The 17309-nt window shown below is 40.4% G+C and overlaps 1 protein-coding gene across 1 annotated transcript in view; it reads right to left on the minus strand.

The window, feature by feature from the left end:
* The window catches only part of LOC133137991 (regulating synaptic membrane exocytosis protein 4-like), a 169370-nt gene that overhangs the window by 44529 nt on the left and 107532 nt on the right, over nucleotides 1-17309 (minus strand). The window contains exons 20-21 of the mRNA XM_061256433.1: nucleotides 15543-15652; nucleotides 14877-14909 (exon numbers count right to left, since the gene is read on the minus strand). Of these exons, the coding sequence (XP_061112417.1) occupies nucleotides 14877-14909; nucleotides 15543-15652 (143 nt within the window). The remainder of the gene's footprint in view (nucleotides 1-14876; nucleotides 14910-15542; nucleotides 15653-17309) is intronic.

Here is a 17309-nt window from a genome sequence, read left to right on the forward strand (position 1 = left end):
CGCAACAGCATCCTTCCACAAATACCCTTAGAATGGTCATAATTGGCAATCATGATTTTTTTTTCCCTCTACTCATTTTAATCATTAAAGCTAAGAAAGGCTGATTTCCATGTTTGTTCTGATGCAATGACAAACATTTGAGCCTCCCACTCGCTAACATACGGTGTCTGCATGCATCCAAGGCAGGCAGCAGCCATCGCTGTAAACAGATCTGAGTTCCACAGACGTAACATTTCCTGTTGCTCAAGGCACCGTCGTTATGAAAAAATGACGCCATCAATGCAAGCACAATCACAATCTTATCACACTACGACAGAATTGTGGAAACGTATATATGCTGTTTATATTTATTTTTACTCTAATAATCTTTGGCCACTGCTGGCATGGTTTGTTTGTGTAAAAAATCATATAAGCCATTTTTCTCATGTGGAAATATTCTCCGAGAACGAATAACCGCGAATGAATCATCAAGCTTGCGGTTGTGCAGTAATTGATGGTTTCACTGTTCACAAACCATAATAATTATACGAAACTTAATCTATGTTATCCTATTAGTCCTTTTACAGAACGTATTTATAGATTTCAACTGATTATTAATGACTGGATTAAGCCACTTTAGAATTGGGGGCAAAAAGAGGAAAGAAGACAAATCCTTAAATATTTCAGTACTTTTAACAAGAACAGTTCCTTTCTGAGAAAATAAAATGTGGGTTTTGCGCCATCTGCAGGTGAACATCGGCAAGTACTATTTCATGTTTATGGAAATTGAGTCCAGCCATACAACAAGTACCATTATCATTGCATTTTAGACATTTAGAAGATGCTCTTATCTACAGCAATTTTACAGCACACATTCCTCAAATACGATCCATTACACAGTTGGATATTAATTGAAGTAATTCAAAAGTACCTTACTTAAGGGTACAATGGAATTGCCCAACCTGTACATCAAATAAAGCAATAATCCTCTGGCTACAAGCAAGCTTCATCCAAATATTGAAAAATAATAACTTCCTGGATATTGCAAATATATAGGGCAAACAGTATTAGGTTGAATATAGACATAATTGTTTATATAAATTTGATCATTCAGAACAGTTACATCTCACTGATAGATCAATTTGGATGCAAATAGAACTTACTTACAATACAATGACAGCATTTAAAAGAACTGTCATATATATGGTTTCAGCACATTCAATAAATTAATTTCTTTTTACCTACAATACTTGTTAATACACAAAATAAATGACTGTAACACACAAGCACATAACTGTGTCTGAGGTTCGGCCTAATTTCCATAAAGGTGCATTGGTGCATACTAAGAAGCTTCATCTTTAGCGAAACTGTACATCTGGGCAGGTTCTGCTCTAATTTACTACACAGAAACACACACTAGGGAAAAGCAGTCAAACATCCACAGAAAGCAGCAAGTAGCACTATAGCTCAAGACCACTTCTCTACAGCTACACGCAGTCACAAGAACTTGCCTTTTCTCCCAGTAACTGGACCCTGAGGCTTTGCACATTCTTAATGGAGTTATGAAACAGACAGTAAAATTAATGAGGGGATGGGAGAGCCCTTGGGCAATAGAAGAGGACATGGTATGCAGGGGAACCATCCACACCCATGCACACACCCCCCCACACACACACACATGCGTGCATATTCCCACACACGCAATGGCGCACATTCCCACACACGTAAATATACAAATATACAGTACGTCAGCTGAGAAAAAGAAGGAAAAGATAAATACAATTATTATTTTTCCCTTAAAAGGAATGGCAATAACACAACCCGTGTGTTTGTTTTCTCATTTAATGAAATCAGAAACATTACTGGAAGGATGCCAGACTCCTGGAGGGTTGTGTGTGCAGTACGCTCCTTTTCTTTCCAAACCGTTTCTTTGGGTAAAATTACTTAATTGGCCACATTCAACAACCAACCAATCCCCTGAAGACCAAAGCTGTTAAACATTTAGCGGGTGCAGGCCAATGCTCAGCATTGAGCTTTCATTCGAAAAATTCTGCAACACTTAAGAGTAAGGTTACAAGAATTGGCATTAACTGATGTAGTTAATTAACTGAGAAGTCAATCTGAACCGCTTTATCTATTTGTAGATTATTCATTGACAACTTCATTAGTTAATGCCTATTCATATTGGAATGGGGAAAAAAAGCAGTTACGTAATGTAATTTTTAATGTGTGAAATGGGGATTACAAAGAACTAAGAGGTGAAAAGAGGCTATAACCTCCTTCTCATGCCAGCAATGTATGGACAGCAGTGAATGTCTATAACAATCAGGCCAGTAAAGCTAATGACACTGGCCTTCCTCTTTTATATCCCTGTCCACACAGGAATATAGCCAGTGAATGGCTGGCTAACCTTGAAATGTGAATATAATCCAGTGGATCTCATGCCTGAATATTTACAGAAAGGTGGGCTCTGTCATGAGCAGCATCATTTACAGATGGGTAGCAGAGAACTGCATTACTGTTATTGTACTCATAATATTTACAATCAAGTTTTCCAATTTAAAAAAATATTCAGTTGAAAGGAATCCACCAGAGCTCTCATGATACAGTTAAACAAAAATAATATAGTCAGATATTGGATAAAAATGTAAAAAATCCACACTCATAATTATACAATTTGGTTGTGTAAAATATGAAAAAAAGAATTGTATCAGTGTAACAAAAAACTATGTTTCTTAACCTCTAATTGATTTCACCAAGTTGTATGAGGTTTTAAACTGATAGCCTATGGGGCAGTGTGAGGTTCTACTCGTTCTAGCAGAGTAAAATGGCCGTGGGTGAGGGTTAAGCCCCTTCCACTTTGAGATACACCTGGCACAGATGCCTGTTGTGGGAGGGGTTTGGGGGACTGAGGCTCCTCCTCCACTGCATGCTCTGTGGGCAGGGTCAGTGAGTGGAGAGGATGGTTACAAAGCCATGACAGTCCTTTCACTTAAATGTGTACACACTGGAGTGATATGGAGGGCGCAGAGAATGAATGTGAGACATTCCTGTTGCTTCCAATGCACAATAAAGTGTTCTGCAATGGAAACTATGCTCAATTCATACACGCTACCAGTGGTGGATTGCTTGTCTTTTGAGTGTCGCAAGAAATAATGGAACTGACCAACTCAGACCAAAGTGAATAATATACAGTATGCATTCTCAAACTATGATGCAGCAACTGCAGAACCAGTGTATGGTTACATAAAGGCTAAATATTAAAGTATGTTATGAAATGAAACGGTTGAGAGGTGAGACACACACCTGGCTCAGAAGCCTGTTGTGAGAGGGGTTTTGGCAGTTCAGACTTCTCTTCTACATGCTCAGTGAGAGGGTTCAGTAGGTGCAGAAGATGGTTACAAAGACATGACAGACATGACATGAATGAGTACACGGAATACAATGGAAGCAGCAGAGGGCAGTAACAGTATTCACAGTGCTATGTTTATGTGGAGGACTCCTCTGACTCTAAGACACACCTGGCTCAGATTCTTGTTTTGGGAGGGGTTTAGGCAGTTGAGGCTCCTCTTTTGAATGTGCTGATGGCAGGGTTAGCAAACAGAGAAGATGGTTAAAAAATGTGACATACAAGGAATGACATGACATGAGGCAACAAAGACAAAGTAAAAAAATGTTTTATGTAACTGCTTTAGTGTTTTCAACTGTTAGTTCAGTCATTACGAAACCAGTCAAAACAAAGAAATCAGTTCCTTCCCAGTTTGGAAAAGGATCCCTCCACTGGCAAGCTGCACAGCAGTTCCGGTCATACTGCTCCTGTGTACAGTGAGCTGATGATTCTGTTCCACGTCACTGGCCATACAGATCAACAGGAGAGCTAGCACTAATATAATGAACGGCATGTAAGATATATGGTGTAACTCAGTGATGAGGTCTGCCTGTGAGCACCTCGCAATCGATGGACATACTGCGATTCAACAGGAACTCAGGGAACCCTAAATTAAACCCATCCCATTTGTGATGTCAGTACAAATAGACATGCTATAGTCCCTGTGTTGTAGGAGCAGCAGCATAGGACAAAGCCTATGTGGATTTCCAGTCATATGCCTGTCAAAGTATCTGTGCCATACACTTTCCTCAAAGCCACCTCTGCTATTTCAAGCATTACAAATGAGTAGTTTTGCCATCTGCCATCTACATAGCTAGGTGAGGATTGTTAGGACTCCAACTGTAAGACACACCTGGCACAGATGACTGTTCTTGGCAGGACTGAGGGGGTTCAGGCTCTCCACTTGCATGAGCTGTGTCTGGTTTCAGTAGATGCCAGAGATGGCCACGAAGACTTGACAGATATTGGCCTAGATGATTGCATCAGAATGCGATGGAGGCCGCAAAAAGCAAGAGAAAACTTCAAACAGTTGAGCTTGTTATGTCCTTCAGACTTTTTTCTCCCAAATTTAGAACCAGAAATTTGGCTCGTCAATTCCCTGTGAGGGATCAACGTTTTAATTGGGACGGGTCAAGGCAACACTAGGACAGACCTGGAGGGTCACAGCTTCTACCACTAAGGCAAACCTGGCTCAAATGCTTGTTGTGGGAGCGATTTGGCAGGTTCAGCTTCCTCCACTGCTTGTGCTGTGGGCGGGGTCAGTAAATTGAGAAAATGGTTATAAAGACACAACAGACTTTTGACTAATAAGAGTCCAGATAAGCAAACAACTCCAATTAGAGGCAAAGAGAAGAAATAAACTGTCCATGCACTTCACAAGTTACAGTCCAATTATTTTCAGATGGTGCCCTTTGTTGCCACAGCTATATATGCAAACCACAATGTAGACATTGCCTTATGAAATGTGAAAAATGTGTCTCATGGTAATACAGGCTGGTACTCATGATCAAAAATTTTAATAGCAAGACATACTGTAAGCAATTATTGTTCTGTAATATTATACAGGTAGTACACAACAAAGGCATCCTACCCAATCTTGTTTGGGCTGTCAAAGAATAGTTGACCAGAATCACAGCATATTCCAAAATCTATTCTCAAGATTTTAAACCCTTTTTGACACTGTTTTCACCTGGAAATCCTGGAAATCTATAGCAACACAACATTCCCATAACCTTGTAGAAAGGAATCTTAAACCTATGTGTGATGCTATATCATTTTAACGACACAAACTTGCTCTGATTTGCATGAAAAGTGTTACAGCTGCTACAAGCTACTATGGGAGTTTCCCGATCAGATACTTACAGTCACTACTGGGGTTTAGCGGGCTGTACTGTTAACTGAGTTTGGAGGGTTAAGGCTCCTAGCACTGTAAGACACACCTGGCACAGATGCGGGTTGTAAGATGGGATCAGGCTCTTCACTTGCATGAGCTGTAGGCGGTGTTATTAGATGTACAAGCTGGTCACGAAGACTTGACAGGTATACGCCTAAATATTCAGGACGCACCGGAAGCAGCAGAAGGCAAAAGAAAAATTCAATGAGGTGACTTTGTTCTGTTTTCCTGCTGTATTATTTTCAAGTGGCACTAAGGTTTGGCATTGGGAGTTGGACCTGTCAATCCACCGCTATGCTACTCAAACTGATGCAATGACCACTGTAATTGAACTGTATAGACTCCTACAATACATTCACCTTTGAGTGTGTGACTAATATTCACAATACCATAATACCATGATGCCAGCCAGTGCATACTGGCAGTCGGATGACATCAACCTATGTCGTAACTCAGCCTCAAACCTCCCCTACTCTCCAACTTAACGGGTCCAACCTTCACATTCACCGATACTGACTGAGCTACAGTATTTGGAGGCCCTGTGAAACCAGTACAATTCTTCTGTAGCATGCCTAGACTTTTCAAAGGAAGCACAAATTACCCCAAAATGCATAATGCCAACATGGAAGCAAATCATTTACATTTGCTATACATTGTTCACTCGCTCAAGTACCTTAGCTTAAATGTATCATATCAACAATGTTAATACAAGCGTACTACATACAAGTTTGTCAAGCTAAGTTTTAAGCATTATAATAATTAGGTTTTCTGAGAAGTTATTCTTTCTAATTAATATGATAGCTACCTAGCAAGTGGCTCAACAGTATCCTTATCAAAGTTTAACAGTTAAACTATCAAAATCTTTTCAATACTTATTTCCCTTCCATTTCATTCAGAAAGACAACCTCAGCTATTTGGCCTCCAGCAATAATTAATTCTTGATCAGTATCACAACACATGACCACATTTTCTTCTTTCACAATGAAAACTTCAACTGGTATCTTAGTTCATTTCCATATCTGTGTTACGGTATGCAACCTCAATTTAAGCCATAGCCAAAGCTGTTTTTTTAAAGGTTTCAGCTGTTCATGTGGTGGGGTCGGCCATGGCTTCTTACACTAAGTCGCACCTGGCTCAAATGCTTGCTTGGGAAGAGATTTGGGAGGTTCAGGCTCCTTCTCAGTGTGTGCTGTGGGTGGGGATAGTAAATGTTTAAGATTGGTACAAAGACGTTTTGATGAAATGAGAGAACTGCTACAGAGAGCAACACTACTGTGTTCTAATACTGAATCTCATTTTAGGTAGGTTCATATCGTTCTATGCTACACAGCTGGTTTGTTCTTATTTACTGCAGAATTGCCATCTCTGTCTAACACTATTGTGCATTCTCATACGAGGGTTCAGCTGCTAATGTGGAGGGGAGGGTCACAGCTTCTAACACAAAGGCAAACCTGGTTCAAATGTTTGTTGCGGGAGGGACAGAGGGGGTTCAGGCTCCTCCCCTTTTTGTGCTGTAAGCAGTGAATAAATAGAGATGGCAGCTATGAAGACTTTTGACAAACACTGGAGCACAATGTTCAGTGTTAAATCAGCTCTTACAGTCCCTATTGGACTCATATGTACTCTGTTAGGGTTGAATTTACACGAGACATTTTACTGTGATGTGCCAGAGGTACTGATTTTGTATTATCCAGTATTATTATTTAACGATGTTGCCATTTTTATCTCGCCCTGTCCAACTAACACTGAGACACACCTGGCACGGATGGTTGTTTTTCAAGGTGTTCAGGCTCCTCACTTGTATTTTCTGTGGATGGGGTCAGTAATGTAGGATGTTAAAAGATGATGATGGATTTTTAAGGAATACAGGTACACACAAGAATACCATGCAGGTTGATTGTACTTTTCATATGTAACTGTGGTATTATCTTCAGATGTAAGACACACCTGGCACAGATGCAGGCTGTGGGAGGGGTTGAGGGGATTCAGGCTCTTTACTTGCATGAGCCCCAAGCCGTGTCAGTAGATTCTCAACTTGGTCATGAATACTTGACAGATATTTGCCTAAAATAATTACACAACATAATTTCATTAATTAATTCATTATTATCCTGAACAGGGTCGCAGGGGGGCTGGAGCCAGTCTATCGCAGGGCACACACACCATTCACTCACACACTCATGCCCACGGGCAATTTAGACTCTCCAATCAGCGTGGCCTGCATGTCTTTCGACTGTGGGAGGAAACCGGAGTACCCGGAGGAAACCCACATGAACACGGGGAGAACATGCAAACTCTGCACGAGAGGCCCTAGCCAAGGGGGATTTGAACCCAGGACCTCCTTGCTGTGCACAAATATGCTACCCACTGCACCATCCATGCCACCCACATTATTTAGTTGAAGCAAAGGGAAGACTGAACTACTTGGAAGTGCCTTAAAAGAACTGGAATTTTTTTATTCTTCTCTAAAATAAAACTGAATATATGCTAGCAAGACAAAATGTGTCACCCACTCGCTGGCTCTAAAGCTATTGCATCAATAAATATTACAGTCAACATACTATCTTCAAGTTTGGCTAATTACAGTACATTTCATTTATTGTGGTAACAGTATTTTTGCTCACAGGTTAATGCATATTCCTACTTAGCTAGCTTGCAGCAAAAGCTTCTGAGTCAGCTAACCTTATCAAACCTATATGAAGCCAGCTGGTGGATAGCTATCAAAATCATCTTACAGCTAAATAAATCATTGTACAGACATTCTTCTGTTCTTCCCTTACATTTCATTCAGAACAACATACTTAGCTATTATGTCTCCAGTGCGAATGTATACTAATGATCACAATTACTACACACTATCACAACCTCTTCTATGGGGAACACTCTTTACTCTACACTACTAAAACTCTATGCTATTTCCACTAATGTGTTCTAATACTGAATCTCATTTCAGGTAGGTTCATATAGTTCTATGCTACACACAGCTGATTTGCACTAATTTACTGAGGAACTGCCATCACCATCCCAAACTATTATACAGTAGATTACAGACAGAGCATAAGAGGGTACAGCTTTTAATGTATGGGGATGGTCAAGACTTCTAAATGAAGGCAAACCTGGCTGAAATGTTTGTTGCGGGAGGGACTGAGGGGGGTCAGGCTCCTCCCCTGTTTGTGCTGTAAGCATAGTGAATAAATACAGAAGACGCAATGAAAACTTGACTTCTGACAAATATGCAAATACTGGACATAAGAAAACAGTGGAGTGCAGTAAAATGTTAAATGTAAAATAATCTCTTACAGTCTAAATATGTTGCCATTTAATCTCCCTTGCTTTCTCGTCAATTACTCATACAGGATATATGTAAACAAGACTTCCATCAATTTATTTGAGAATTGCCTTCACAGTTTACAGCGATTATGTAATTCTGCAGAGCAGCTGTTCATGACCAGTACTGGATTCAGTGTGTTAAACTGTCCATTAGAAGGATTGTAACACTGAAACACACCTGGCACGGATGGTTGTTTTTGAGGGGTTAGAGGGGATCCAGGCTCCTCACTTGTATTTTCTGTGGGTGGGGTCAGTAATGTAGGTGGTTAAAAAACCATGATGGACTTTTGAGGAATATAGGAACACACAGGAACCACACAGGTTGATTGTACTTTTCATATGTAACTGTGGTATTATCTTCAGATGTAAGACACACCTGGCACAGATGCAGGTTGTGGGAGGGGTTGAGGGGATTCAGGCTCTTTACTTGCATGAGCCCCAAGCTGTGCCAGTAGATTTTCAACTTGGCCATGAATACTTGACAGATATTTGCCTACTGTAAAATAATTACAATGGAATTCAGTTGAGATAAAGAGAAGACTGAACTACATGGAAGCACCCTGAAAGAACTGAAATTGTATCATTCTTCTCTAAAATATCATTTTCAAGGAAAGCAGACATTTAACCAACTGTACTAGTGCCAAATATGTACTAGCAAGGAAGACACATTTTTCATCACTTGCTAGCGTTAAAGATTGCATTAACAAATGTTACAGTCAACACACTATCTTCAAGTTTGACAAACTACATTTCAATTATTGTGATAATGATATTTTGCACAGAGGCTAATGTAGATTCATACTTAGCCAGCTAGCAGCAAAAGCAGCTTCCGAACCAGCTAACCATATCAAAGCTAGAAGAAGCTGAACAGCTAGCAGGTGGATAACTATCAACATCAGCATCCAACTAAAAACTATTCATTTTACCAACATCCTTACTTCCCTTACATTTCACTCGGAACAACATCGTCATCCATTAGGTGACCAGGGCAAATTAATACTAATGATCACAACACACTACCACAACCTTTTCTACGGGAAACACCTTTCATACTACCATCTTTAAAACTCCCATCCCGGTAGTGACATACGCCACACAACATATACCATTTCCACTACTGTGTTCTAATACTGAATCTAGTTTTATGTAGATTCATATAGTTCTATGGTACGAACAGCTGGCTTGCTGTAATTTACTGAAGAACTGCCATCACCATCCAACACTATTATGGCATTCTCCAGACAGAGCATAAGAGGGCTCAGCTGTTAATGGGGAGGGGAGGGTCACAGCTTCTATCACTAAGGCAAACCTGGCTCAAATGCTTGTTGTGGGAGAGATTGAGGGAGTTCAGGCTGTTCCCCTGTTTGTTCTGTAATCATAATGAGTAAATAGAGAAGACAGCTATGAAGACATCACAGACTTTTGCCAAATACGCAAACACACCAGAATACAATGAAGGTAGAATTAGTAGTAAAAACAAATCAACTGTAAAAACCTTTAATGTGATCCTGAATTATTATTTTCAAATGTTGTCATTTTTTTAGCACCCTACTTCTCTGAAACTACTCTGGGGCAAAATATATAACCACAGGATATACGTACGCTAATACCTCTCATGTACTTCAGAATTGCCTTCACCACTCACATCTATTAAGGAATTTCACAGAGCAGCTGTTCATGACCAGTACTGGATTCAGTGTGTTAAACTGTCCATTAGGAGGAGGGGACTAAGGATTGTAACACTGAGACACACCTGGCACGGATGGTTGTTTTTGAGGGGTTTGAGGGGGTCCAGGCTCCTCACTTGTATTTTCTGTGGGTGGGGTCAGTAATGTAGGTGGTTAAAAAACCATGATGGACTTTTGAGGAATATAGGAACACACAGGAACCATACAGGTTGATTGTACTTTTCACAAGTCACTGTGGTATTATCTCCAGATGTAAGACACACCTGGCACAGATGCAGGCTGTGGGAGGGGTTGAGGGGATTCAGGTTCTTTACTTGCATGAGCCCCAAGCCGTGTCAGTAGATTTTCAACTTGGCCATGAATACTTGACAGATATTTGCCTACTGTAAAATAATTACAATGGAATTCAGTTGAGACAAAGAGAAGACTGAACTACATGGAAGCACCCTGAAAGAACTGAAATTGTATCATTCTTCTCTAAAATATCATTTTCAAGGAAAGCAGACATTTAACCAACTGTACTAGTGCCCAATATGTACTAGCAAGGAAGACACATTTTTCATCAATTGCTAGTTTTAAAGCTATTGCATTAACAAATGTTACAGTCAACCCACTATCTTCAAGTTTGACGAACTACATTTCAATTATTGTGATAATGATATTTTGCACAGAGGCTAATGTAGATTCATACTTAGCCAGCTAACAGCAAAAGCAGCTTGGATAACTATCAACATCAGCTAAAAACTATTCATTTTACCATCCTTACTTCCCTTACATTTCACTCGGAACAACATCGTCATCCATTAGGTGACCAGGGCTAATGAATACTAATGATCACAACACACTACCACAACCTTTTCTACGGGAAACACCATTCATACTATGGTCTTTAAAACTCCCATCCCGTTAGTGTCATACGCTACACAACATATACCATTTCCACTATTGTGTTCTAATACTGAATCTAATTTTATGTAGATTCATATAGTTCTATGGTACGAACAGCTGGCTTGCTGTAATTTACTGAAGAACTGCCATCACCATCCAACACTATTATGGCATTCTCCAGACAGAGCATAAGAGGGCTCAGCTGTTAATGGGGAGGGGAGGGTCACAGCTTCTATCACTAAGGCAAACCTGGCTCAAATGCTTGTTGTGGGAGAGATTGACGGGGTTCAGGCTGTTCCCCTGTTTGTTCTGTAATCATAATGAGTAAATAGAGAAGACAACTATGAAGACATCACAAATATGCAAACACACCAGAATACAATGGTGGTAGAATTAGTAGTAAAATAAAAATCTGTAAATGCTTTTCATGTAATCCTGAATTATTATTTTCAAATGTTGTCATTTTTATATCACCCTATTTCCATTCGGAGGAGGGGAGTATTCTAACAGTGAGACACACCTGACACAGATGGTTGTTTTTGAAGGGGTTGAGGGGGGTCAGGCTCTGCCCTGGCATTTTCTGTGGGTGGGGCCAGTAATGTTGGAGATGGTTATAAAGGCATGAATAATTTTTGGGGAATACAGATACACAGTATATAACACAATGCAGGTAAATTTGTTTTTCACATATTACTGTGGTATTATTTCTAGATATTATCCTTTTTAGCCTTGTTGTCTTTCTCTCCAATGTGCAATCAGTATTTTGGCTTTTGACTCTCTATAGTGTATATTCTCCCCCCACAGACCTCTGATGGAATAACACATCTGAACCTTACAACAACGATTATGAGGTTCTCCAGACTACCCAATTCCTGCCACTGTACAATTTTTCAGGGTGTTAATTGGGTAAGGAGCGATTAGACTCCTCCTACTCTAGGACACACCTGGCACTGAAGCAAGTTGTGGGAGGGGTTGAATGGATTCTTTACTTGCAAGAGCTCCGAGCCGTGTCAGTAGGTGCTGAAGTTGACCATGAAGACTTGACAGACATATCCCTAAAATAATTGTGCATCATCATTATATAGCAATAGCATACAGTTGACACGGTAGGAACCAGACAGAAGTTCTTCGAAAGCAGCCTGTAGCTTACTGGCTAAGGTATATGATAAGATCTGCAGAGCTGTTGGGCCCTTGAGCAAGGCCCTTAACCCCACATTGCTGCAGGGGGAATGTGCCATGCTTAGTCCAATCGACTGTAAGTCGCTTTGGATAAAGGCGTCAGCTAAGTAACTGTAATGTAATTCACTGGAATTTTTGAATTCTTCTGTAAAATGTCTAGCTATTTGCTCTCCAGCACTAATTAATACTAATGATCGAAATCACAACACACTACCACAGCCTCTTCTACAGGGAGAAACACCTTTCACAACACTGTCAAAATCTTATCGTATCTTGGAAGTGCCATATGGTAACATACAGTATAACATTTCCACTACTGTGTTGTAATATTGAATCTCATTTCATACAGCTAGCTTGTTCTTCTACTTGACTGGAGAATTTTCATTACCTACATTATTATGGCATTCAAAGCATACGTTCAGTTGCTAATGTGGAGGGAAGGGTCACAGCTTCTAACACAAAGGCAAACCTGGCTCAAATGTTTGTTGTGGGAGGGACTGAGGGGGAACAGGTCGCTCCCCTGTTTGTGCTGTAAGCATAGTGAATGAATGGAGAAGATTTGAAGACATGACATGACTGTTGACTAAACAGACTACAGAATGCAGAGCAGCTGCAATAGATGCAAGACGGTTACAAAGACACAACACAAATTTGACAAAAAAAGAAGAAGAATACACTTTGTGACTGGCCTGCCAGAGCCTCTGAATGCAGTCTTGTCACGTGACACTGTTACATGAACATGCCAGAGAATCTGTACCACTGAATGGGGAAAAAACACTTAAGTATCAAGCTAAGTCAAACCTCTAGTGGGACTAGCTTCCCTGCTCTCCTATGCCACACAGGGCAATGGCTGGGCCTGTATTCCCACTCCCTGACTGTGATGAAAGGGTCCAGAGAGAGATCTGACAGGGCTGACACTTCTCCTCCTCTGCTGTGTCTTCTAATCAGTGTACTTCTGCAGTGTCTGCCAGCCGAAAAGCAACAGCCTTCACTAACAATTTTGTGCTCCACATAGGTAAGGAATAATCCAGGACGAGATGGTCATTACGCACAGTGCGGGTGCAAAAAACCACCAAACGCTAAGGGGAATGCGTTAAAACCGTGTAATGCTACCTCGGAGTGGATTATTCCGCTGACACCATGGTCTTTTTCTAAAGATAAAAATAAAAGCAGGGGATGTTAATATTTTTGGCTAATTCACCCTCAGTAGTTGGCTCTAACTACTTAACCGTTAAGGTGGCTACTGTTTCAGCATGTTGCCAGCTTTTATTATATTTTATCTTGCTTAAATTCAAGGTTTTAAATGCGGCTTAAATTGGTTTCATATTTGCAACGTCTTCTTCGTAATTCCCGGTCCGCCTTAATTTTTGTACTCCGCTGTCGGAACTGCCTGTTCACAATTTCACAGCAACATTGTAAACGGCAAAATCGTCTTGGACTACACATTACACGAACATCACACAATTTAGCCAACTTAGCCAGCTTCTCTATTTTGTGCTGGTGATAGCCAAAAAAGTAAAAGATAATATCTAGCTAATTGAAATTTGTCCGTACAAACAACCATTTCAGCTAGTACGCTAGCAATCTATCAAAACATTAATGTTAGAGAGCTTACGGCTATCAGCTATCTCGATGTAACGTTACTGTATTTTACAAAACCATTCACAGTTAGACCAGATGCGATTTCACAATTTCTTAATGCAAATAGCTTTATTGGCATGACAAAGGTCGTGGTTAATAATAAAAAAAATGTTTAATTCGAATTACACTGCTGGCTTCTGGTTTCTCCTTGGCAAACGTATTTACGACGGTGATTAGGGACTATCTGCCAAATGTTGAACGAATATACAAAAATAATCACCACCTTACATCCAATCAGAATAGAGTATTCACCCAGACCATGGTATAAGACCCTGTAATGCCAGTCTGAATATTTTACAGAACACACTTACATTACGAAACCATAATAATCATCACTTATGTAACAGCACGAGTTATGGCAAGTGCAATGTATGATAAGGTACATTATTGCCTTTCTGGCTGAATTGTCAGATACGATCAATTTCACTGAAGGAGCACTTGAAGATTACCTAGAGGCTTGAGGAATGATTGTTATTAACTGTACCCAGTGTTTTCACACAAAGATTTTACCGTTACTCTCATTTGCCTCGCTGTAACAGCATGGTTAAAAGTGGTAGGAGAGGGCATACCTACTTCTACACACACAACTGAATAACTGTGGTCTGACACTCTTAAATCACTCTTAAATCACAACATCAACAAGACAGGGCAGAAAGTATACACCAATCACAAACAGGGACTGGCTGCAGCAGGCAATTGCTTGGTTTCATTCAGTAGGAGAGTGCATAGCACTGTGGCTACCAAAGAGGAACCAGACTAAACAGGAAGGACAAGAACATGGCTCTGGATGAAACCAGCCAAGGCCTGTTGCAGATGTGTTTAGCGTTGCAAAGCTGCCCTTGGTCAAGCCAACCATGCAAAGCTAAACCCCAAACTGACAGCTACAGACCTTCGTAAGGCTCTGTTCCTTGGTCTCCATCTTCTGTGGAAGAATGGAAAGAGGAACCAAGGAGGGATGTTAAATGAAAATGGACCATGATACAGCATGGCATTTAACATCAGTTTCAGAGGGGGTGATTCTGGCACTCCAGTGATACAGAAAAATATGTGCACTGTACATAAATGTGAATCACTCACAAGATGGAAAACAATAATTAAGGTTCCCACTTTGGTTGTCAACCACATTACATACTGTATATTACAGATTTGTTTACATTGCCTTTGAATGGACAGGCCAGGCTAGGCTGGTGCTCGTAGCTACATTTCAGCTCTTTACCATGGATCAGAATCAGTGGTTCTGAAATGGTGATTTATAAATACCTAAGTATTTTATTTAATTGTATTTTTTTTTAAAATAATTGTGTTAGAAAAAAACTAAGCATTGAAGTAAAAACACTGTAAACCTGTTACTTCAGGGCAGGTTGTCCAAGCTATCAAAAAGTGTTTCAAGTGAGCTTCAAGTTCAACATTTTTCTATTTTTCTATCAACCAAACCAAACTATGCCGATGCTTAAAAAAACTGAAATACAGAGGGTGTGTTGAACTAATTGTTCCTTCAAACAGAAACACTGTCTCAACCGCAAGCTGTCTTCTCAGAGACCATTCAATTACTTACTTCTGTCCAGCGTCCCCTTTGAAGGGACCTGTGGTAGTTGCCGTCCTCTCCGACTGGACATGGGAGTACTGGTGGGGCTGGTTTGGACCGATCCGCTGCGGGGGTGCGCCCTATGGGACACACAGCGGTTAATGTTGAGTGTGCCAGATGCCAGTCACCGGAAGCGAGCCCGCACAAAGGCAAAATCCTCTTGAGCGCCAGTAAAAGAAAATAATAATAATAATAATAATAATAATAATAATAATAATGAAACAAAAAATACACTCCACAGTAGCGCTCTGTGCAAAGGGAGAAAATGGTTTTGGACACAAAACAACAGCACAGAACCACATTAGGCACATAGCTTTCCAGGTACCGGAAATAACTTTACAATGCCAAAAACAAGAGTTGATATGTGTAAAAAAGGATTGTATCCATTGTACAGATATATGCCATTTCGCATATATAATTATACAATCCTTCACATGCGCAACCATTAGGGTGCACCTCGTCAATTTTTGGACTGCCAAAGACAATCAACAATTAAGACTTAGCCTTAGCCTTGGATAATGACTTTTAGTCTTGGCTTGACTTTTAATTATAAGCAAGATATTCCTTGACCATGACCACATGTCTGAGGACTATCTTTTCCAGGTGTACAAAGTTATACCACTCCCATAGGTATGTTGTGTTCAATAATCTCTTAAAACTTCACTCCTACACTACAAACTAACAAGTGTCTCCAGACCACCTGTCATCATCACCTGTTAAGCAAGACGACATTAGATTTTAAGAAGTTTGCCCTTAGGCTGGTGAGTGGCTAATGCAGATGAGCCTCATGGTCTTGGATCGAATCTCGATAATACCAGTGTTGACTGTGGCCAGTAGCTCAATTGGGAGATTGACAACAGTGTTGCCCAGGGTAGGGGAGGTTAGAGACCCGCATTTCATTGCTCTCCAGTGACGTCCGGTAGGAAATCAGGTGCCTGCGTACTCCATACCAAAGCTGTATATTATATTTCAGCTTGGCTGAGGGTTGCAGGTTGAGAAGAAGAAGAATGGTGATACCAAATGCTTCAGAGGAGAACTGAAAATGTCTACACTCCCCAGAATCAGCAGTGGGGTTCTCCCATGAACATGGCTGCAATATACAACATTGTTTCTCAACTGCAGTCCTTAGGACCCACTTGCCAGTTGTAACCCGGAACTCACACACATCATTGAATCAGGCGTGGGAGTTCCAGGTTACAACAAAAACTTTCTGCCAAGTGGGTCCTGTGGACTGGAGTAGAGAAACTGTGGTATAGAGGGACATTCCAAATTAGGTAGGGAACTGCACACATCCAGCCCCGCAACGGTTGCCAATATTAAAAAGAAAGAAGAAGAAAAAATCTTTCTCATTGTAAAAGATAACAATGGAAATGAAAACAGACCTGGCAACAAAGGGGACTACCTCCACCAAATTAAGCTTTTGCGCAATACAATTAGCAAAACATACGCTAAACTCTTAAGCAAAAACTCAACATGGGCCACAGCTTCTAGGTTCTACTGCTACAGAATTAGCAGTAACTAACAGTTACGCATGTCTCTCTCTCTCTCTCTCTCTCTCTCTCTCTTTCTCACGCACACGTGTGTACTTTGTACATACAAACACATGGATATGCTGTACATTGTACCCAAGTAAATTAAAAGCGCAACATATCACAAATGTATAGCATGCTGTGGTTTGGCTGTACAGTACCTGTGGCATACATTTCACACTGTGGCAAATTATACGTTTTTATACTG

The sequence above is a fragment of the Conger conger genome, chromosome 9 (genome assembly GCF_963514075.1).
Source record: "Conger conger chromosome 9, fConCon1.1, whole genome shotgun sequence".
Taxonomy (NCBI): domain Eukaryota; kingdom Metazoa; phylum Chordata; class Actinopteri; order Anguilliformes; family Congridae; genus Conger; species Conger conger.